The 24102-nt window shown below is 39.2% G+C and overlaps 1 protein-coding gene across 7 annotated transcripts in view; it reads right to left on the bottom strand.

Annotated features, from left to right (window-relative positions):
* Window positions 1-24102, bottom strand: part of EVL (Enah/Vasp-like) — a 164543-nt gene that overhangs the window by 32919 nt on the left and 107522 nt on the right. Inside the window, exon 1 of one of the 7 annotated variants that reach the window (XM_087726330.1) lies at window positions 19396-19658. The exons of the other annotated variants lie outside the window; for them this stretch is intronic. Coding sequence (XP_087582456.1) covers window positions 19396-19468 — 73 coding nt within the window. The 5' untranslated portion in view covers window positions 19469-19658. Of the gene's footprint in view, window positions 1-19395; window positions 19659-24102 lie in introns of those variants that run through there. 7 annotated transcript variants of the gene reach the window in all.

Raw genomic sequence — 24102 nt, 5'->3', positions numbered from 1 at the left:
TACTACTTGTCTAGAGAATTGTTTTAATCATTTTAGAGCCTAATGTTTCTGATGTACTAATTTTAAAATGCGCTCACAGATTTGTTCTTAATAGTGTCTGGCAAACGAGTGATAGTAGAACAAGAGACTATGGCTGAACAGATAATTAAGCAAAACAGTTTTATTCATTTCCTGATTAGACAAACTATTTCCTTGAAATACAGTTTAATATCATCCTTGGATCCCCAAAGTTCTTGAAGATTTGAGCTCCCTGGTAATCTGCCATGTATTTATTTTTGGAAGGTACAGACACAAACAGAATAAGTAGAAATGTCTTTTATCCTTACAGGAAGCTAATTATGATGCAGCTACAGGACCATAATTGTTACTGATGTAACATTCTAAACCTAAATATTTCCTACTTCTATGTCTACTAGCTGGTCCACGGACTTATGGTTATTAATCCAAAGGTTTATTTATAAATAAGCTTTCTCTTCTGTAACACAGCCTCTGAGTTAACTTGATACACAATCTCCTTCAAAACATGGCTGTTTTTGTAACTACTTCTAAGACTCCCTTTTAACTTTCACTTTCATTCCTCTTTCCTTGCACAGCAGCTCCAGTTCTGCTTCACTCTCTCTTGGAGATTCCTTTTCATCTGCTGGGAGTGAGGCTTGGCTTCCTCACTTGTTTTCTTTGTGCAAGACCGTTTCTTCTTTCTTCCAGGCTGCTTGCAGCTGCCTCTGCTTGTCTTCTCTCCTTTGGCAGTTCAGCTGGTTTTCTGCTTTGCTGTCCCAAGGCACCTCTTTCCTTGGTCTTCGTTCATCCTCCCTCCAAAACTACAGTGTTAGGACTTAGACAAACATATTCCAGCTCTAGCAGCAACACCTCATTTCAACTCTCTTCATCTTTCATCTGCAGGAGATCTTTTTGATCAGTAACGGAGTGCAAAGACTCTTATGACTTCTAGAATGATTGCCCCTTCCAGAAGCTCTGTTTCTAAGCAAATAATAAAATAAAACCACAAACAAAACAGGGCTGAATTGTTCTATTTTCTACATTTTAGAAAACTACCCACACTGTGGTATCACAAACAATTAATCAGTGGAACAACTTGCCTTCAGAAGTTGTGAATGCTCCAACATTGGATAACCATTTGTCTGAAGCAGTATAGGATTTCCTGCCTAAGCAGGGGGTTGGACAAGAAAACTTCCAAGGTCCCTTCCAACTTTGTTATTCTATTCTATTTATTCTAAATAGACTGCAACAGTTTCTATCATATATTTCACCTCAGATGCTTCTTCCCTTTTAAAAAATAGTATTTATTGAATTTTCCAACATTTAAAAGACAAAACACAAAATGACACTTATAACAGCTTTTCCATATCAGTATCAATATCTTTTGTAATAGTCCTATTTACAAAAAATCTATCTCCATTTCACTATCCTAAATTATATCCTTATTATTAAGCCTCAGATGCTTTTTCATTTTTATTCCAAATTAGTGATAATTAGTGATGAAGAAAGGTGTATAGGGAAAGGACAGAAGGAACATTTTCCTCAATGTTCGCCCTATGGAGAAGGTGATCAGCCAGGAACAGTACTGGGAGAGAATGGGAGGCTGTTTACATCTACTGCCATTCCAGCTTGGCTGGGCACCCCCTCCTCCCGCTCCCTTCGGCTTGGCCCCTCCTTTCGGTGAATTCTCCCCCCCACCTGGTTGCTGCTGCTGCAGGGCCTTCTATAGGGCCTTCTGCTGTTCGACATCTGACTCTTTTTTGAGCGCGGCTTCTGGACTGCATTTCCATCTGGCACGGCCACTGCTACTTGATACCACCCTGGACTTCTGGCCTCAGAGAGCGCCACCATTAGATGAGCGGGGGTACTGCAGTATGCGAGAAAGCCCCCTGCTTCCTTCAACTACTCTGGACTTTCTGGATTTTCCCAGAATCTGTCTGTTGCAGAGCCATCTGCTGAGAACTATTTGGCTCTCCCTGAACTCGCACTTTAACAATTTTGCGCTACTTTTATTCTTCTTATTTCCTTCTTTTTTTTCTCTCCCTTTTTCTTCTATCTTTAGTATGTTGAGTATATGGGATTGTATGTAAGTGTGTGAGTGACCCACTTTTATTGTTATTACTGTTGCATTTGTGTATTTTAATAATTACGTGGGGACTGGTTGTGTGAGTGTTTGAGTATGCTTGGCTCGGAGGACCTGCTAGGGAAGGCGGGGGGTACCGGGGTGATTGGGGGGACTACGGCCACGGGAGTGGGTCGGAGCATTGCGGTCGTGACAGGGAGAGGCAGATACGGCGGGGACCTTAGGGCTAGCCATTACCGGGGAAGGAGGGTTCGCTACATTACAGAGATCCCTCCTTCCGGCCCTTTGAGTCCCACTCCAAGACCAGATGGCGCGAGTACCCAGGACCCTGGTCTCAGGCTGCTGTTGCTAAATGCCAGGTCTGTTATTCACAAGGCTCCCCTCGTCCGGGACTTAATTGTTGACGAGAGGGCAGACCTGGCATGTATTACTGAAACCTGGCTGGGCACAGAAGGAGGAGTCCCCCTTGTAGAGATGTGCCCAGAGGGATTTCAGGTGCTTCATCAGCCGAGAGCCCAGGGAAGGGGTGGCGGTGTGGCTATTGTAATCCGGGAGTCTCTGTTACCTCGTAGGGTCCCTGCTCCGGAGCTTGTCGGGTGTGAGTCCCTGCTGATAAAGTTGGACCTCAAGGGTCAAGTGGGTCTGCTGCTAACGTACCTGCCTCCCAACTGCGTTGCAGCATCCCTCCCCTCGCTCCTCGAGTCAGTAGCCGAGCTGGCAGTTGAGTTCCCCAGGCTTATAGTTCTGGGGGACTTCAATTTGCCATCGCTCGGTGAACGCTCTGATGGGGCGCAGGAGTTCATGGCTTCCATGACAGCCATGGGCTTGACCCAGGTAATTCGGGGCCCAACCCATGCAGCGGGTCACATGCTCGACCTCGTATTCCTCTCGGAGCAGTGGATGTGTGATCTTGGTCTGAGGGGTAATGAGATCATACCCCTGTCGTGGTCAGACCATTGCCTACTGAGGCTTGACTTCCGGAGGCCAAACCCCCACCGTAGGGAGGAGGAACCGACCAGGTGGTTCCGCCCCAGGCGACTTATGGACCCATTGAGGTTCCAGACGGAGCTTGGGGCCATTCCTGATACTCTCGCCCACAGTTCGGCGGAGACTCTGGTTGCCGCCTGGCACTCGGCGGCGTCGGAGTCTCTTGATCGGATTGCGCCACTACGGCCCCTCCGGGTCAGTGGATCCCGGAGGCCCCCTTGGTTTACCGAGGAGCTCCGGGAGAAGAAACGCCGGAGGAGATGCCTAGAGCACCAGTGGAGGTCCGATAAGTCCGAGGCGAACCGAGCTCTTCTAACCACCTGCACCAAGGACTACGTTCGAGCATTAAGAACTGCCAAAAGATCATACATTTCTGCCTTGGTTGCGTCCGCCGAGTCACGCCCAGCCGCCCTGTTTAGGATAACCCGCTCCCTCCTTAACAGGAGGGATGCGGGAGACCCCTTGCAGGGTAGGGCTGAGGACTATGCTCAATTCTTGGCGGACAAAATAGCTCGGTTTCGGTCGGACTTGGACTCCACCGCAGTAGATCCAGCCGAGACACAGGAGGACCGCTTGGCAAATCATCTCTGGGTTGAGTTCCAGGATGTTGCCTCTGGGGATGTGGACAAGGCCATTCGAGCTGTAAGTGCCTCCACCTGTATTCTGGACCCGTGTCCCTCCTGGCTGGTTGCCAACAGCAGGGAGGTGACACATGGCTGGATCCAGGCGGTCGTGACCGCCTCCCTTCGGGGGGGGCACTTCCCCGCCGTACTTAAAACGGCGGTGGTGAGACCCCTCCTGAAGAAACCATCCTTGGATCCAGCCATTTTAAACAACTTTCGTCCTGTCTCCAACCTCCCCTTTATCGGGAAGGTTGTTGAGAAGGTGGTGGCCTTCCAGCTTCAACGGGCCTTGGAGGAAGCTAGTTATCTTGACCCCTTCCAGTCCGGCTTCAGACCTGGTTACAGCACAGAAACCGCTTTGGTCGCATTGACCGATGATCTCTGGAGGGCCAGAGATGGAGGCTATGCATCCATCCTGGTTCTCCTCGACCTCTCAGCGGCTTTCGATACCATCGACCATGGTATCCTTCTGCGACGACTGCGGGAGGTGGGAGTGGGAGGCACTGTTTTACAGTGGTTCTCCTCCTACCTCTCGGACAGGTCGCAGTCGGTGTTGGTCGGGGGGCAGAGATCGTCCCTGAGGCCCCTAACATGTGGGGTGCCACAGGGTTCGGTCTTATCCCCCCTACTATTTAACATTTACATGAAACCGCTGGGCGAGATCATTCGGAGGCACGGGATAAAATACCACCAATATGCGGACGATACGCAACTGTATCTGTCCGCCCCGTGCCAACTCAATGAAGCGGTGGACGTGATGAACCAGGGTCTAGAGGCCGTTAGGAACTGGATGAGCGCTAACAAACTGGTACTCAACCCGGACAAGACCGAGTGGCTGTTGTGCTTCCCTCCCAATAATTTGGCGAATGTACCAACACTTAGGCTGGGGGGTCAAATTTTACACCCCTCAGATAGGGTCCGCAACTTAGGAGTCCTCCTGGATCCACAGCTGACTTTTGACCATCAGCTGTCAGCTGTGACCAGGGGGGCATTTGCCCAGGTTCGCCTGGTCCGCCAGTTGCGGCCCTACCTAGACCGGGAGGCTCTCACAACAGTCACTCGAGCCCTTGTGATCTCTAGGCTGGAATACTGCAATGGGCTCTACATGGGGTTGCCCTTGAAGTGCATCCGGCGACTACAGTTAGTCCAGAATGCAGCCGCGCGAGTGATAGTGGGCGCACCGCGATTCGCCCACGTTACACCTGTCCTCCGCGAGCTGCACTGGCTACCTGTTGGTCTCCGGGTGCGCTTCAGGGTACTGATGACCACCTTTAAAGCACTCCATGGTAGTGGATCTGGGTACTTGAGAGACCGCCTCCTGCCGATTACCTCCCTTCGACCAATTCGATCGCACAGACTGGGCCTCCTCCGAATCCCATCTGCCAGTCAATGCCGACTGGCGACCACACGGAGGAGAGCCTTTTCTGTTGCAGCTCCGACCCTGTGGAACGATCTCCCCGCTGAGATCCGTACCCTCACCACCGTCCAGACCTTCCGCGCGGCCCTCAAGATCTGGCTCTCCCAGCAGGCCTGGGGATAGGTTCCTAATTCACCCGCCCGAGTGTTTGATTGTTGAACGAAAGTTGTGTTTTACTATTTTTTCTTTGTTCACATTTTGTTTTGTTTTTGATGTTGCACTTCCCTTCCTTGTGATTGTGAGCCGCCCTGAGTCCCCTCAGGGAAAAGGGCGGCCTATAAATTTTAATAAATTCAATTCAAATTCAATTCAATTCAATGTTCTCCTTTGCTCCAAACCCCTTCCCAGAATTTTTTCTTTGAAAATGAATCTCAAGGCCAGAGTTCTACTTGATACATTTTGCACAAAGGAAGTGTTGCTGATATTGTGTCTAAATGGAAACGTTTTAAAACACACTGAAAGATCAACTGGCTCATATTGAATTATGCTTAATATGTTTTAAAAAGCTAGATTTTAAAGTAGTATGACTAATAAATCAACATTAATGTATAACAAAGGAAAAGGGCCATATAAAATAAGAGAATAATGAAATAAATAGTGTAGTTAGTTATTAAACAATCCTCGTTTTAGTCAGGATTTTTCTCTCCCACCTCTTAATGTTTATTTAATCTAAACAGCATTTAGTCATCATTAATTGGAAAAGAAAGGGCACATTAAAAAGAAGAGATTTTTACCCAAAGTGACATGTATCTGATTCATAATAGAACAATGGCAAGAATCTGGATGCTGCCTGTTGAATTGGCTTGAATTTTCTATAACCTTTAAGAGGAATCCTGAAGTAACGAAATCATGTACCAGAACATTCAGATCCTTCATGAATCAACCAAAAATATGTAAATTGCTTCTAGACATTATCCATGCAGATGCCTATGCGCAAACACCCCCCAACAAACAAACAAACAAAGCATTCCAAGACAGTGAACCTCACCGTAGGTCCATAACTACCCCATCTATGGTAGACATTTCTGCCACCCTAGCAAAATTAGGCTTATTTACTATGGGCAACTCTCACCTTCTATATGAATTTCGAATTTCCCCTTTATCCATCTAATTCCAGATGAACCACCAACAAAGAGAGGACATCTTTTTTATTCAGATGGAAGGGAAAAATACATCAACCTGGTAATTTGAGTGATCTTGGCCATCAGCATCAGACAGATGTTAGTACAAAGGGCAGTACAAACTTTTGAGGAGTCACAAGAAACTTCTTCCTGTGCCAACAACTTCAATCTCTGATCTGCAAGAATACTGTGGCCATAAAGCTGATAAGGAAACCAAAGCACCAACAGGTATATATTTCCTACCTATTTCTCAGCTGTCAATTAAGCTGTCTTGGAATCCTACATACAATCTTTTTTCTTTTCAAAATCTTCTAGAAGACTTTGATACTATTTGATCAGTAAATTCTTGAATAATTTGGTCAATAACTGAGCAATAAACACTGATTTATATTTCCACAGATAATGAAAATAAGTTACTTTTTCTCCTAGCAACCATGCTAATTGTATATTTTTCAAATCAAATAAACATATAATAGTAAAGGATTCTCTTTTGTGTAAAACCTACACACCGGGTTGCATGTGTAAAAATGTACATGCTTTAGTTGTTGGCACTTTATGTGTGGATGATCATATGAAATGTCAGGAAGCAGAACTTACTAATGCAATCCTATCCCCTAAACTCTGAAATTAATGCAATTTTTGTAACTATAATAACTGCTATACAAGGATTCTGTTATAAGGGGAAAAAAGCCAAGCTCTATTTCTCTCAATTAATATTGAAGCACACAGGTCAAATAAAGAAGGAAGGCATAAATGAGACAAATCCAAATATTTTGATACAATGCTCAGATCTCAGCAACTTATCCAATAATAATCTGATCATAGAAAGTCTTAATTATACAGGTAGTTCTCATGTGGCAACTTCCTTGGATAGTGATTGTTCACAAATACAACGGTAATAAATGATAATAATAAAAAAATATTTCTTGATCAATGCATTTACAACAACAAAAGCCTCCTGTGTGAACTTGATTTAAGGCCTGGTCAGTTTCATACAGCAGCTGCCAGTTAGCCAGAGGATTCTAATCAACCAATTAAGGTCACAGAGCTGAGCTTGTTAACTTGCAGTTAGCACTTTTTAGGGATATGCTGTGCTGTGGAGAAAATCAGCTACGGAAGAAATAGCTTGTTTAAGCAATCTCCCTGTCTTGCCAGGGGGCAAAAAAGGGGAGAAAAATGGGTCAAGCACAGGATACCATGTGAGAGAACTTTATTTAAATGAGAAAATTTTATCTAAATGTGTCTTTGCAGCATTTTTTCCCTCAGTCACGTGGTTTGTTTAGGACCATGTTCTTTAGCTACCAATCTGCTGGAATGGATTGCAGTCACTAAATGAGGACTACCTGTATTTAATGAACAATAAAATTCTCTAAATTAGTTTTAGAAAAGAATTTTAATGGAAAGCTCTTTAAAAAAAAAAAGCAATTACAAGATACGATGTAACGTAGTTTAAAATAAACCTCTATACAAGTTGTCCTATATTTGCAGTTACAACAATGATAAAGTAAGTTTATGACCATTCCTCGCATTTACGACATTTTCAGATCTGTAAAGCAAAGGAAAGCTGCAGTAAAATGAAAAGTACAGTTACAGTTTCACTCACCTACACAGCCAAACTGCCAATCTCAATTGTGGTTGCTAAATAAGACCTACCAGCACCATACATATTTCTACTTGTCTTTTTACGTTTTGAGTTTAATATGTACCCAAAGCAGTAATCAGAAATAACAATCACATCTTATAATTTGAGAAAAAAATGCAAAAAGGAAATTCTTCCATTTGCTACTTTAGATCATCATGCCTATGAAGAGTACTGTACTAAACTGAAAAAGTTTTGAAAAAGAAAAAAGTGCAATAATCTCAAACAAAATACACATAACGAATTAAAATAAGGTATCAAACCAGTAATTATAATCAGAAATCAGTTCTGGTACTTTTTCACTGTAATAAATTTGTAAATGTTCATGCCTGATGCAATATTTTCTATGATCATTTAACTTATCTACATTTTGAAAACCAACCAATCAATCAATGAACTCCATCCCAAATTTTTAAAAAAAATTAAAGACCCAATAAGAGATAGCAGTAAGGGGTGCAGTGGCTCAATGGCTAAGACGCTGAGCTTGTTGATCAGAAAGGTTGGCAGTTCAAATCCCTAGTGCCATATAATGGAATGAGTTGCCATTATTTGTCCCAGCTTCTGTCAACCAAGCAGTTCGAAAGCACGTAAAAATGCAAGTAGAAAAATAGGAACCACCTTTGGTGGGAAGATAACAGTGTTCCGTGCGCCTTTGGCATTTAGTCATGCCGGCCACATGACTATGGAGACATCTTCAGACAGAGCTGGCTCTTCAGCTTTGAAACGGAGATGAACATCACCCCTAGAGTCAGGAACGACTAGCACATATATGCGAGGTGAACCTTTAAGAGATAGCAATTAATACCCTTCCATAGGGCTGGGCATGTTCCTTTTTAAAATTAAGCCTCTAAAGCTGGCTCTTCATTAATATTCCGGAAGTAAATACTACAATGGAAATACTACAGTGAGAGGGGCAGTGACTATGAATGAAGGGACTCTTAGAAATATGAACCTAAGATGGGAAGAATTAAGCTCTTATATTAAACAATTCCACTCAAAACTGCACAAGCCTATTTATAGTAATCTATGTACAAAATGTAGGTTTTTCTCCTTCCTGAATGTTAAATATATACAAAAAATATATGAATGTGTATTTGAAAAATGGGCAACTTTTCAGAAAAGTTACGCTTAATCATTCATCAACACCACCACCAATGCAGAGTACAACATGCTAAGAAATGTTACAGAGATTCAAAGCAAATAATATGGCTACTTAGTAGACAAACTTACTTTTAGTCAGTGTTTACTACACTTGAGGAGTCCTCTCCTGCTCCATTTCTTGATATTACTAGACATCACCTAAAAAACCTTCTGTTTTTAGCTATCATCCATTGGAAAAGAAAAGACAGAATAGTCATTTTACATATTATGGCACTAAAAGCATCTCCCCAGGACTATCGACAAGGAAGATTCATTTCAAAGCTTGTAAAGTCCAAGCATAAAGTAGAGAGGATGATTAACAATACTGTCCACTCTTCCCTTTGCAACTGAAATCTGAATATAAGAGACACTAAAAAACACAAAACAGAGAAGTAAAACATTTCCATCACCTACAAGACATTCGGCACAGGATGATGCAGTCACACTGACAGAGGCAGAAGCAGTGGCAAATCCATTCTCTGTTAACCATAATAAAACTTCAGGACAACTTTTTCAAATAAACACCTAGCATCCCTCAATGGCTAGGTTGTACAGGATGAAATCAATACCTTCCCTGCAGCCGTACAGTGGGCCTCTTTCTTTAATTATTTAATCAGAGGCTGCCTTCTGAGTGTAACAGAAGGCTTAAATGTTAGGTTTATAATGTAGCACTCTGTCTAGAAAACAAAAATAAACATGGCTGAAATGGCACTATGGGAAACATTTAAGAGTCCCAGAAGGACAAGATGACTGACCTTTCTCCATATTTTACTTCTCTGGCTACTGAGGAAAGCAGAATATGATAAAGCAGTACTTTTAAAATGGAAGTCCCCGAACAGCTGCTTTGTCTTATCTGTAGCTTTCGAAGGATAGGTATTAAATGAATCGACACATTTCACCTTCTCATACTATAGAATGCATACGACCTCTACATCATCATTGTTATTACCTATTACTATTATATGCTGTCTAGTACCAATTGTGGGTGGTATCTTTCCTTCCACCTTTCCCAGTATTAGAACCCTTTTCAGAGAGCTAGGACATTGCATAAAAGGTCTGAAAGAGGATAATTTGAGCTTGGCCATTGATGCCGCAAGTGAGAACTCTGGAAGGATGTTCAGATCCATTTGTTTGTTTGTACTCTTGGCTGTGCACTATCTTCTCAGGATCTTCCCGAACACCAAATTTCAAAAGCACTAATATTGTTCCTATCCTGCTTTTTCTTTTTTTTTTCTTTTTTTTTCTTTTAATTGAACAAAAACACAAAAAAAGAATCATCCTTCATTACATGTTGTAGAAAGCGTGTCGATTGGTTACAGATAACTTTGGTGCATTTCTTCCACAGTCATTACTTATAGTTCATATTAGATTATACACTTTAAGTCAAAAATCTTTGGATATCTTACTATCAATATACCACAATTCTCATTTGACTACAATTATTTGAACATGCTTTTACCTCAAATCATTCATACTTAAAAACACAACCACATAACGGCATTCATTAGCTATTTCAAAAAAATCCTCCAATAACGTTATAGCATCTTTTAAATAAAAGTCAATTAATAAAGTTTCTAAGCCTCCCCCCCCCTTTTCCAACTCACTAAAATTTATATCCAAGTTACTTTAGCCAATACCATAGCATGTATATATTGTTAAACAATGTCCATTAACATTTCCTTGTTGTTATTATAATTGGCTAAAAATCATTTACTATTTATGCCCCATCTCCTCTCATCAGGGCCCCCCACCCCAAAAAAACCTTACACCTTTATAACAAGATCTAAATGAAAATTTGTTAATAAAACTTATAGGTCTTTTTCCCAAGTCACAATTTATATCCAAATTTCTTTTACTAAATTGTCTCTATCCTGTTTTTTCAATGTCCAACTTTAGCTTCCATAGAGTATCAAAGGGAATACCATGACTTCCACTATTCTGACTTTGCAGCTATGGACACATCACAGCATCTGAACACTTTTCCCAAGGCCCTCATGGGTGCTCTACAAAGCCATAGTCTGCAGCATATTTCTTGATTGCTTGTTGCTTTATGGTTGATCCTAAAAGGCAGAAGCTATCCACCACTTCTGATATCTTCATTACCAATTCTAAGGCTGGTTGTTGTACCTGTAGATATTAATTTGCTCTTATCAAAACATCTCATTGTCCTTATGAGAAACTGGTATGAAACCGTTTTCTTTCTTCATTAATGTTACTTGGAACACACAAGAAGTTTGTATCCCACAGCCAGCAACTGGCCATGCCTTTGATACTATACTTGAGGGCCTTCATCTCCTTTTAGCAAATAATACTGTCAATTTGATTTCTATGTATCTCTGTCTATGTACTTAAGTGTCACTCTGATTGTTTGAAAGTAGTGTCAGCTGTGAAGAAATCACTGGACTGGCAGAAATTGAGGAATAGGTCACCCACTTTCCTAAATCATATAATCTAACTAGTTTCCTCTTTTGAATTTTCAACATTAGCATTCCAGTCTCTAATCATAAGCAGCATATCTTGCTTGCAAGTACTACTGATTTCAAATTGAATTTGATCGTAACACTCATTATCTTCGCTTCTTTTGTACTGATAGTTGGAGCATAAACTTGAATTACCTTCATATTAAAGGAATGTCCACAAGGTCTAATCAATATTATCTAATCAATCATAATAGCTATATCCTTCCTAACAATAAAATTAAAAAAACTAATAAAAGCAACACCCTTCCTTTCCTTTTTTATATCCCCAGTAATAATCAGAGTGATCAATCCTAATCAATCTCAATTTGCTTATGTCTATGATGTCTATCTGTAGTTGTTTCATTTCAATTTTCCAATGTTCATTCTTCTTACATTGCATGTTTCCACTTTGCAGCTTTGGATTTCATTTTCCTGTATGACAGCATCAGCAACTAGATGTCCTGAAGGCTTTAATCTAGTCATATCTTTAAAATCTTCTGTTCTCTGAAAAATCCTCACTTCTTCTTTAGTAGCATGTCGACAGCCTTCCTACCTGAAAGGCCCATCATCTGGCATTTCAACAACAATTTTATATTTTCTATCTACGTGGCTTTTGGTGAAATACAGGAGTGATTTAACAATGCTTTTTCCTTGCCAACTATTGATGCTATCTTCACTAAAGTAATAAACTGCCTCTAGCATCTTCCTATATCACTGCTGCTCAATATAGGTTTCTGCTTGCTTTGGCTGGGCAGCTGGAATGACCTTTATTTGGATAACGCTGCTGGGAATATGAATGAATGAATGAGTGAGTGAATGAATGAATGAATGAATGAATGAATGAATGAATTTATATATACACACCCAATGGTCTTTAGCCATTGTAGGAATATCTCCCCCCCCCCCCATGAGGCAGCACAGAAGGTCTTGATCTTGGTCTCTCTCCCTCTCTCTCCCAAGCAAAAGCTTGTGGGTATATAAATGCCCTTTACTATAGTATCTCTTTCATTCATAGTTCCAAAAAAGAGCTTCTAATGTTTCCAATTATCATTCTGGATTTCCAATTTAACAGATTTTATCTCACAATAAGAAAAATGATCAAAGAAGACAAAATTGTTGCATGCCACATTTACCTGAGTAGAAGCTGACCCAGAATGTCAAGAGGACTGGCTTCAGATGCATTTGCTGCCATTCTACATTATGGAGCCATTTATATTAGTCATTTATGAACCCCATGAGCTGTGCTCATACCATTATATTATTTTCATGTTTCCAGGAGATTGAAATGTATCTTTAAAAGAATATTATCCCCATTTTTCTGTCAAAGGATACAAAACTATTGCATACACATACAAACTTTTGGCATACACAACTAATATCGTTATAATGATCCAATTTATGAATCACTTTGTATTAAATAACTGATACAACAGTTACCTTCTGCCAGAGAAAATAGGAGGAAGGAACTGCTGTATCAGTTGTTTAATATGTCCAACAAACAGTGCAGATGGCTGCAAAGAAAAGAGGTGTTATATTTGTGAGATACAAATAGTTCAGATCAAGTGTCCTTTCAAAACCAGCATCTATCATATTTGCTGCTACTAATTTAGATTTCTTTCTCTTCCTAAATATGTGCTCTCATCTTTATCACTCAACAACACCTGCCATGGTACATGCAAGTCAAGGAGGAAAGCCATCCCAAGCAGTATGCTGATTGTTTTAATTGCTTCTGGACTGAAATCCTTTCATTGCATCATTAGCATGGGACCTAAACAGCTGCCTAAGATAATCTTAAGGCTGCTCTTGCATACAAATGCAATGCATAATTCTGAAATTCTGAAAATAATTCACAAGAAGTACTCTGGACCTCACACAAACTGTAGCACCTTTCTGTTACTAAAACAATCTGATTTTTTCAGGCTTCTGTGTAAGCTTGAGAAAATATGGGGTAGTGTTTTAAGAATCATATTGTGATATATTTATTAAAATTAGTAGCTTTTTCAGGCAGAAGCTTGCAAAAAATTCAGGAGAGAGATACTACATTTGGGGTGGGGGAAAGTTTAATAGCTCTTCTTCTGAAACATTTTCAAAACTTTACACAGCCCTATGGAGTTGTACTGTTAAAAGAGAATGATGGTACTCTCTAAGGAATATGCAAAAGAATTTTAACACACAACTGTCTCACCTAGTTATCAAATGAGCTGAAATATGGTCTAATCATGTACAATAGCAACTGGCTCACTGGTAATTGGAAAGCTTTGAACATGTTATTAAGCTGCCGTCCAAGTGAAAAACCAAATACAATCCAAGTAAAAAATCAATTGTACTTGGTTTAGGTGACATTTGGTTCAACAGCAGTAACTATGAGAGGGATCTAGGAGTCATAGTGGACAACTGAAATATGAGCCAGCAATGTGCTGTAGCTGCCAAAAAAGCCAATCTAATCCTAGGTTGGATTAACAAAGGGGTAATATCAAGGTTATATGAAGTGTTAGTACTGTTTATATTGCCTTGGAATATTGCATCCAGTTTTGTATACACGAAACAAAAATGGTTCTGAGACTTTAGAAAGATTGCAGTGATGAGCAATAAAGATGATTGGAGGCTGGAGGGTAACATATTTGATGAACAGTTGCAAAAATCAGGTATGTCTAGTCTAACTAAGAGAAGGCCTGGGGAGACATGTTAGCTATCTTCCAATATTTGAGGGGCTGTCATAGAGAAGAGGGTGTTAAATCTATTCTCCAAAGCACTTCAGGGCAGGACAAGAGATAATGATGGAAACTTATCAAGGACAAATGCAATCTAGAACTAACGAGAAATTTCTTGATTGTGAGAACAATTAATCAATGGAACAACTTGCCTCCAGAAATTGTGGGTGCTCCATTACTGAGGGTTTTAAAGAAGAGATTGGACAGCTATTTCTCTGGAATAGTATAGGGTCTCCTGCTTGAGCAGGGGCTTGAACTAGAAGACCTCCAATGTTTCTTCTAACTCTGTTATTCTGTATTGTAAGTGAACTAAAAATTAATTTTTGAAGGCAAGTTCTTTTGTCAAAGTTATATTGACTGTCTGATTTAAAAATGTCTCTAAAACTTAGGGGAGAGAGAACTGACGTCGCTATGATACAACGTGCTATTGACATTTCTGCCACTGGGTGGTCCTTTTGGACCTAAACCGTCCCGAAGAGGCGGTAATAGAGAAGAGTATGTCTTGCTGATCTCAGGGACATCGCAAAGTCTCTGATTGATCGAGGAGAAGCCCTTTTTCCTGATGACAGAAACCCACCCCTGAAGCTGCTGAAGTTGAGACAGCTCCAGAACGGAAAGAAAATGGAAGAGAATAGTGTGTCAGATTGGTGAGGAAATTTTATTACTGGAAAAGATATTACCCAAAGAAAATTTAAACTAAATTAAAATTGAAGACAAAAGAAAACAAGCAGCGAAATTAAGCTACATTAAACCAATTACATCATCAGTGACAAGCAGTTCAAAGATCTGTTAGTGGGACCAGAGAATATTGCTTGTTGGCTGACTATTGTTGGACACTGCAGCAAAATGCATCTATATCACTGAATGTACATGAAAATCAGTAGCAAAATGCTTTTAGCCCTGTTGAATTCACACAGCATGTTGGAATCATTATGTGATTAAATACATTACAGTCATTAAAAGTTAATTTAATATTTCTCAAGTTTCCTATAAGACAGTCATTCTAAAATTATATTTGCATTCAGTTTGAATGGGTCTAACATAATCACCAAACATTTTTCAGGAAGCAAAATTTTGGAAAAAAATCATCCAGTGTATTTTCCCCCCTCCAATTTACTTTCCATATTGGGCATAAATTTTCGACCATATCCAGTCTGTAATATCACTCTACAATGCCCTTGATCCATGCCTGATTAAATTTTCTGCGCTATGAACAAAATACTGTGCTTGATCACCCATTTATATAATTCATCAGTATAATGTTCCCACCATCAGTATAATGTTCAATATTATTCATTTGAGATCACATTAACAATTATATTTCATTTGATCATGCAAGTCTTCTCAACTATAGTCTTTTGCAGTGAATGAAATCAATAAGAAAAGATTGCTACAAGGCTGCCTCTATTAAAACATTAGCGTATCCTTATGGGACACATATGCTGTCTTTAAATTTAGTGTGTGAACTGTTGAGACAAACTACTTAGGAAAATGCCAGCCAAGAGATTTCTTGTTCAGTTCTACCTTCTCTGTGGGTTAATTAAAATATTTGGCTAATAACAGAGTCTTGTGTTTGTTCAGATAAGCTATTCATCACTAGATTTGAGTAAAGGCTAAAGAACACTATTTGGCCAGTGTTTTGAGTTTATTCCAATGTGTTGCTCTTATTTTAGAGCTGTATTGGTAAATCATGCAAATATAGTTGCTATTGAGCATTTGCTCTCAGCAAAGGCAGCTTAATAAAGATAGTAATTTCTGCAAAATGGTGCCCATCAAAACAAAAAAGCTCAAAAATTATTCATTTCACATTCATTTTAAACCAGACTCAGAAATATACTTACAAATAGGTTGCTGAAATTGAAACAATTATTCAGTAGTTAGTTGGCTCTTATAGTCATATTCATAGTATTCTATTAAAAGGTTTAAATCTCCTTTGCACTTTCTGAACTATTTTCATATCCTTGAATGAAATTTTATCAGCACTTAAGATGTGTCATCCTTGAGCTATAACAAATTCATCAAGAAGAGACCTTTTCATCCTACTTTTCTTGCTATGTCTTGGAAGTACTTTCTGATTTGTGTCACCTCAAGCTGTACTATGCAATCTGCCTGCTATAATTCATTTTAATGTGGGTAAACACTTCTGCTCCAATTGGCTACTATGCATTTTGGCAAGATTCTCCTTCCCTTCTAGTCATTGGTTGTTGCCCTCCATAACCATTTAATGACACCAATAGAACAGTGACAAACTAAGAGAGAGAGAGGGAGGGAGGGAGGGAGGGAGGGAGAGAGAGAGAGAGAGAGAGAGAGAGAGAGAGAGAGAGAGAGAGAGAGAGAATCACAAACTAATTGATGAAAGACTGACATGATATGGATCTTTTTAAGCCAGGTGAAATTATCTTGAATTCTGCTATTTTCTAGCCCAGGTAATAGGGTAAAGTAGGTTAACCCCTTCCTTCCTTCCCTCCCCATCCATCCATCCATCCATCCATCCATCCATGAATGGTAAACAAGCAGTAAAAATCAACGATCAACAGTCATGTAAATACAGTCTAAACAGCAGAGAAAGTGCTTGAAAATTTGGAAAGTAATTTCTTGAACTGGTTTCATTTTTAGCTTGTCTATGTTTGGCATATAAGCAATTTAAGACTGCAGTGCAGAAAAACGTGGTATCTCTGTGATTCACTGGAATCCTGGAGCTTTAAAAAAGGCTTTGTTACTTTCCCTACCCTGACAGGCATTGACGACTTTTTATGGAATATTTCAGAAATTTCTTTTGAACAGGATATAATAGAGAAAACATTACTGTTGTAAGGAAAGTCAAAATTTGTCAGATTTACAAAGAGCTGGGGGGGGGGGGAGCAGGCAAAAAAATCACCCCAAATGTTTAATAAAATACATAGACAATTGGTGTTTTAATTAAATTGATTGCACTAAAAGGATTGCTTACTTTTCACACTGGAAGCTTACATGTTGGATGAAGTTCTGATAATATTCAGTGACAAAGGTCTGCAAAGCATCAGTTAAAAAGGGATGATTCCCCCAATCCCATGAATTAATGGCAATCCCCCCCCAAAGGAACAAAATAATTCAGGATATGGATAGAACTATTTTATTGATTATGTGAGATTATTCATAGACTGAATGGATAGTCCCAAACCAACTTTAATCTATGAAATAGGGATACTAATTATCTACTTCATAGAGGTAATACACAAAAACCTGTGAAATAAGCAACAAACTAATTTTTGAGTTTATCTTACTTTGTTTTTTAAAAGAAATATTTTAAAGTTCTTGTAATGCTAACAGCAATAATTTAAAATAAGTTTAATAGTAATAATAATAATAGCAATAGACTTATATACCGCTTCATAGGCCTTTCAGGCCTCTCTAAGCGGTTTACAGAGAGTCAGCATATTGCCCCCAACAATCTGGGTCCTCATTTTACCCACCTCGGAAGGATGGAAGGCTGAGTCAACCCTGAGCCGGTGAGATTTGAACCACTGAACTGCTGATCTAGCAGTAGCCTGCAGTGCTGCATTTAACCACTGTGCCACCTTGGCTCTTGTTATAAAACAATATTCACGTGAAGACTGAAAAAATAACACAGTTCATTAAATTACTTTAATTAAATTATTTTACATTAGATTAATGTAAATTAATTGATTTAAATTAATTAAACCATTAATCTAGAAGAGTAAATAATTACTCCTATAGCAAGGGATTTTTTTCCATAAAGGGAAAGATGTTTAGAATTTTAAGGTTTTTGTTAATCTGCTTTCGTTTAAATAAGTATGAACATAGTACATATTTTCATTAATACTATGAGAGTCAATGGAACATGAGCAACTGCTTCATGCCAAGATATAACCATCCTTGGTACTGCCTTCACCAGCCTTCCTTGGCCTATGTGTCCTTCTAGACATGTAGGAACTACAGTTTGACAGTCAATACGGCTGAAAACTGGAGTTAACCTCTAACACACATGAAACATTCTATACATATATGCTTTTTAATTGTGCTGTTAGTGTGTCAGTGAATTCCATCATCTCCAACTTCTTCCATATTTTGTAATTGGAAAGAGAAGGTTGCAATAACTCATGATATTTTCCATTCTCCAGTGTCAATGCATTATGTTTTGCTGGTACTTCAGTACCCGAGAATGATGGTCCCAGAAAAATAAAAATAAAACCTCACAGTCTAGACCAATGTGCCATAAAACCCTAGAGAACCATTAAAACAGACAGACCCTTTTTAAGAAGCAAAAGTTTTCTGAAAAGCTATGTAGTGTTAAAGCAGTTATTAACTTATGCTATCAGGTTAAGAAAAAAAATTCCTGTTCACTTGAAAGCAAGGCACACAAAACAAGTTTATAAAAGGCCTGGGGAAATAGCTCTGTCATGCTTGCTTCAGGCTTTATGCTTTCATGTTATTCTTACAGGGAAGAGAGTGGTGTACTGGGGATAATTTACAACCCAAATTAACCTCAAATAGCCAAAAATAAACTCTGTGGAAATAACTCCTGTGTGCCACTCTTCATTCTTCCAAGCTTGGAGTAGCAGAAAAATAGGGTGATCTAGTTCAGTGAACAAAAAAGTTTTTAAAAATCCTTTCATTTTTCAGGCTGCGCATTAAAAAAACAACTCACAGAAATATTATGATTATAAAGGTTCTGGGAACTTTACTTTGAAAGTAAACATCCAAGCCTGCAACATTATTTTGTTTTCTATTTTCCATTTCACTTCTATTTTTGTTTCCTCTTCTATTCTTTTACTTTTTTTTATTCTTTGAACTTGTATTCTCTTCACACCAAATTGTCCTGCCACTATCTTCCATAGAATGCACATAATAGCCCAAAAAGAATCTGAATCAAATACAATCAATTATTATTCAACATAATTACTAGCTATTCTTTTGTTCCTTTCAATAAATATTATAATTACTATATAAAATGTTCCTATATGGGTTACCTAAAGCATATAAAAAGCTGAAAATGTGAAAATTATTCTGCAGAGAAACAGGATATCTGAACCTGCAAGATACTTTTAGTTGTCCTTATTTTGCAAAGAAGTTACTCCCCACTCTTGTAGAGATGCACACTTGCAAAATGCGGCATGTCCCACCCCTACCCCGATTTAATGCACCAGTAGATAATATTGGCAAGGCCTTGAGTAATTGGCTATGACTATGCTCTTAATGAACAGAAACTGTTACTTACTGTGTGCAGTCAAGCTGATAGTGGCCCAACTCACTCCCTTCAGATGTCCATGCCGAGTCCGTCGGACTGGCATTTTTAAAACATTAGGTTACTTTCCACGTTGCAACATAAAGAGGGACAAGACAACTCTTCCAACTGATCTTTGCGTTGGGCATAGAGGATACTGTCTCCAAATGACACATCCGGAAGAAGGACTTTGCAGCTAAGCAGCCACAGAATCACTCTCCAGCATAACAAGAGAAATCCCTTGCGTAGAAAAGTTCCAAGTGAGGAAAAAAAGAAAGGAGGGGAAGGGAGAGAGAAGAGTAAATCTGGAACACAACCAATAACCCTAAAGACTCCTTGAGATATTTTGGACCTAAAAATCCTCCAATCAGAGACGTGATGACAGGAAAAAGCAGACACATGTCTCCCTCAACCATATATGTCATAGATTAGGCAGACTTTGGAAGGACTGAAACAGGAGATGAGTCTTTGAGACCCATCAACCGGCATCACATGTCACTTGTCAACGTGAATTATAGCAGAGTTCCGAGGTCCTGTTTTGAGAAGTTGAATTAGTGGGTGAAATAACATGCATTAAAAGCTCTTTTTTAAAATATATAATAACACTCACACACACATTTACATAGGGCAATATTACAAGCACTCAGATTTAATTGCTCAGGGATGTCTTAAATACATTTTTCTTGCAAATCTATTACTTTTTCCTGGTTATAAATGCTAGGTTTTTTTAAAAAAACAATCTGATAAAGAATGGAACTAATATAACATTAATCCACCTGAGAACAGCTGACAAATCTAGTGATACAAATTAGGAATCTGTAGCTCATTTTTTGGAATTTGGTACTAACAGAAGATCTTTTCCCCAGTTACTTATTTCCATGGTGACTTTTAATAGATTAACAACAATTAATCTGCAGCAAAATAAATTATGTCCCCAATCAGCAGATGATTTAAGAATTGCTTTTTGCCAAGACAGACTACATGAAAAGTCAAAAAATTATATCATTGTCATCCTCAATTAGCTTCCACTATTTAAATTGCCACTCTGTGTCAAAATGTTATAGGTAATCCACCCAGAAAGTGAAAAATTAATCTACACAGAATCATTCATAATGCACCTTTTCTAAATAAAGTTAAATATACGGGAGCAGGAATCACTGGAGATTAGAAATAAAAAAACATTCTGACACAATCTAACATTGCTTAAAGATATTTTCTGCCAGTTAGGAATTTTAATTATAAAATTCCAGGACAAAAATGAAAATAGGATGCTGTAACCATGTACTTTATTTGGAAGTATGCTTACCTATCTAGAAATTAGGCACTAAAGTCTTAGATAATATCTAGGAGACTTGAAAGAAAGCTGGGTAGACAGCAACCCCAAACATTTACCTTCTGGTAAATTGCCATTGGTGGGCTCCATTTTGACAGTGTATTAATTTCACTGTCTTGGAATTCAGCATGGTACAACTTTTCACTGATGGAGGGACAAATTATAGCATTAGCTTATTCCACCTTAACAAGGGCTTTTATGGTACAATATTTTAGTGATGCAGAAAAGAGGAACTCTGCCAAATACCACACTGTTGCATAGTTCAGAGAGTTTCTGTGCACTCCCTATGATCTCTGAGAATATGCTCCATAATCATGACTCTACATCCATAATTTTAATCCTATCATCTGTGGGTAGGAAGTCAGATGTCAACAATCCATTCCAACTGCTATGAAAAGAGGAATTCCATTGGGGGTTTCAGGGAAAGAACTGGGTCTCTAGTCTTCATAACCTTCTGATTTCCTCAACCCAATCAAAAAGCAGCACCCAATAGAATGGTATTCTTTAGGAATTTTTTAAGTAAAGACAAAAAAAGCCACTTTATTTCTGCCTTACTAATGGAGGCTTGATTGAACATTGGATAAGGGGATTCCTTTGCTTCCAGTTCCCCATTCCTGACACATGCACAAATACACACTTAGTAATGTGATTATTGTTAAAAGGTAGATATTTATCCTTGAGGGTAAATGTTAAAAGGTAGATAAAGATAAATGTTAAAAGGTTAAAATGTTAAAGGTAAACCATTTGATTTTACATTCCAAAGCTTAATCTCACAAAAAGATATCTTCCACACATTCCTTTGAGTTGTATGGAACAACATTGTGTATGGAGCAACATTAGTATAAATGATTAAGTATAAACTCTGCTGTCCCCAGCTGATGTATTGACTAAACCAATTATCCAATCACAGTAGGTTTGATTCAGGCATCTCATTGACATAAACAATAAGAATTAAGTGTTTGTGCTTAATTCTCCTCTATGGAATGAACTGGACTTGTTAAACAAAAATGGAATGTGCCCACCATGGGGTGTTACATAGATTTTCTCTAAAAATAAGCACATCGTACGAAACCCATGTCAAATATAAGAAGACTAAACAAATCCGTACCTATGAGCAATGGGATAGGAAGCTTTACACTACCAAGTCAGACGTTCCAGTCTGGCTGAATTAAGTAACATGATTATCAAATGATAGCCAAAAATGTACTCATGACGGATCAGTTTGTCTTACTGACACCTAAGATTTTAAAATAGACAACTTTTCATCAACAGAATACTGAAAAACATTCTTAATCACCTGACTTACCAGGATCTTATTTTAGTATCATTTGTTCCCATGTACTATGATATTACTACAATGGTAGACAGTTTTGTTTTCTCTTTATTTTTAAATTTGTATAGGCTATAGCAATAGCAGTTAGACTTATATACCGCTTCATAGGGCTTTCAGCCCTCTCTAAGCGGTTTACAGACTAAGCATATCGCCCCCAACAACAATCCGGGTCCTCATTTTACCCACCTCGGAAGGATGGAAGGCTGAGTCAACCTTGAGCCGGTGAGATTTGAACAGCCGAACTGGAGAACTGCAGTCAGCTGAAGTAGCCTGCAGTGCTGCATTTAACCACTGCACCACCTCGGCTCTCTAGGCTGTCAAGTCTCAATATTTGCTCAACCCACAAATATTTATAATTCAATAAAATTATTAAATCCCAATTACAAATTCTAAAATTGTGAAATGTTCTAGAAGACCAATGTCAAGGTTCCAAGTAACATCCTCAATGAAGGCAAGAAGTTCCTCAAAGTTCCATTTTATTAGACATGTCATATTGGCACTTCTGGGAAAACCTGAATCTGGAAGCTTCCGGTTTCCCCCACTCAAAAGAAAGTCAAAGTCCCTTTCCCCTGCTCCCACATGTCCATCACATGATCGAATCAATCCACCATCCCAAATGGAGATGCCTCCCAGTCACGCCACTCCAGGTGCAGGCTGAATCATCCTTGACTTCCAGAGAAAAGAATGTTGTTTGTTTGTTGATTTTATTTATATGCCGCCCTTTTCCCCAAAGGGGACTCAGGGCGGCTCACAACTCAACCAGGGAAGGGGGATACAAACAAGAATTTAAACGATATAAAAAACAATGCATAATTAAAACACAACAGTCATACCAATTCTAGGCGGGGGCAACAGTTCTTTAGCCCCAGGCCTGTCAGAACAGCCAGGTTTTAAGGGCTTTGCAGAAGGCCTGGAGGGTGGTGAGGGTTCGAATCTCCACGGGGAGTTCGTTCCAGAGGGTCGGAGCAGCCACAGAGAAGACTCTCCTCTGAGTAGTCGCCAGTCGACATTGGCCGGCGGATGGAATTCGCAGGAGGCCTAATGTTGTTATGGTTATTTATCTCTTTCACTCCTTGCTATCCCCTCTCCCAGTTTCCTACAGCTCTAAGTGTGGCAGCCCTGAAGATCCAAAGAAAAAGATGGAAAGTGTCAGCTTCAGTGACAAATTATTACATAATCTGGATTCAGTTTCAGAATTAGTTACTGATATTATGTAGGATCTGCAAGACACGTGCCATTGAATGGATGCAGATGGTACTGCATCTAACCTGGGCCCAAACTATGTAAGGCAGTAGTTCTCAAATTTTTCTTCACCCAGACGCCTTCCTTTAAATATCTTTTGTGGTAACTGATCATGGTCACAGACCCCCCAAGACTTAATATTTAAATCACAACATTTCTTCAAGCCTTTGCAAACCCTCTGTGAGCACATTGTGCTCCCCCTCAGAGGCCACAGGTTGAGAACCACTGATGTAAGGTATTATATAGGAAAATTAGTACCTTGAATTGAGACCAGAAAGGAAATGGCAAGTAGTATAACAATTTAAAACACAGTTGTGATATGGTATACTCTGGAACACCACCACTACCACTCCTGTGCTTCCTTCTAAGACGTATAAAGGTTTTGTTCTATGAACATTGAATTGCAATAATGCATCAAAAAAATTATTTGAATATGCCTAATCAATGCTATGTTTCTTACTTCTAGCAAAGGATACAATTTTTTTAAATCAATCAATACTGAAAATGCTCCCTTTTCCCAAATGTAATTTGTCTAGTCAGCATTAAAAACAGATCCCCAAATCTGAAGAAGAAACACAACCTTATTCAGTGCAGGCCTATTTTCAAAAAGTCAGCCTCTGGAATTGACAATTCTGTCTTATCCAGATTTAGCTTCAAATTGTTTTCTTACATTCAGTTCTTTATAACCAACTCTCTTTGAATATCCTAATAAGCCAGGATAAGGGGAAGACAGTGGAATAAAGAGATATGAGAACGTTATCCAAGGGACAAAGAATGGCATTAATCGAGGCTT

The sequence above is a fragment of the Thamnophis sirtalis genome, unplaced genomic scaffold (genome assembly GCF_051295495.1).
Source record: "Thamnophis sirtalis isolate CommonGarterSnake01/CBP01778 unplaced genomic scaffold, rThaSir2_p1.2 scaffold_1, whole genome shotgun sequence".
Classification (NCBI taxonomy): Eukaryota; Metazoa; Chordata; class Lepidosauria; order Squamata; family Natricidae; genus Thamnophis; species Thamnophis sirtalis.
The sequence above is the reverse complement of the archived record's forward strand: the minus strand, read 5'-3'. Positions and strand labels throughout refer to the sequence as shown.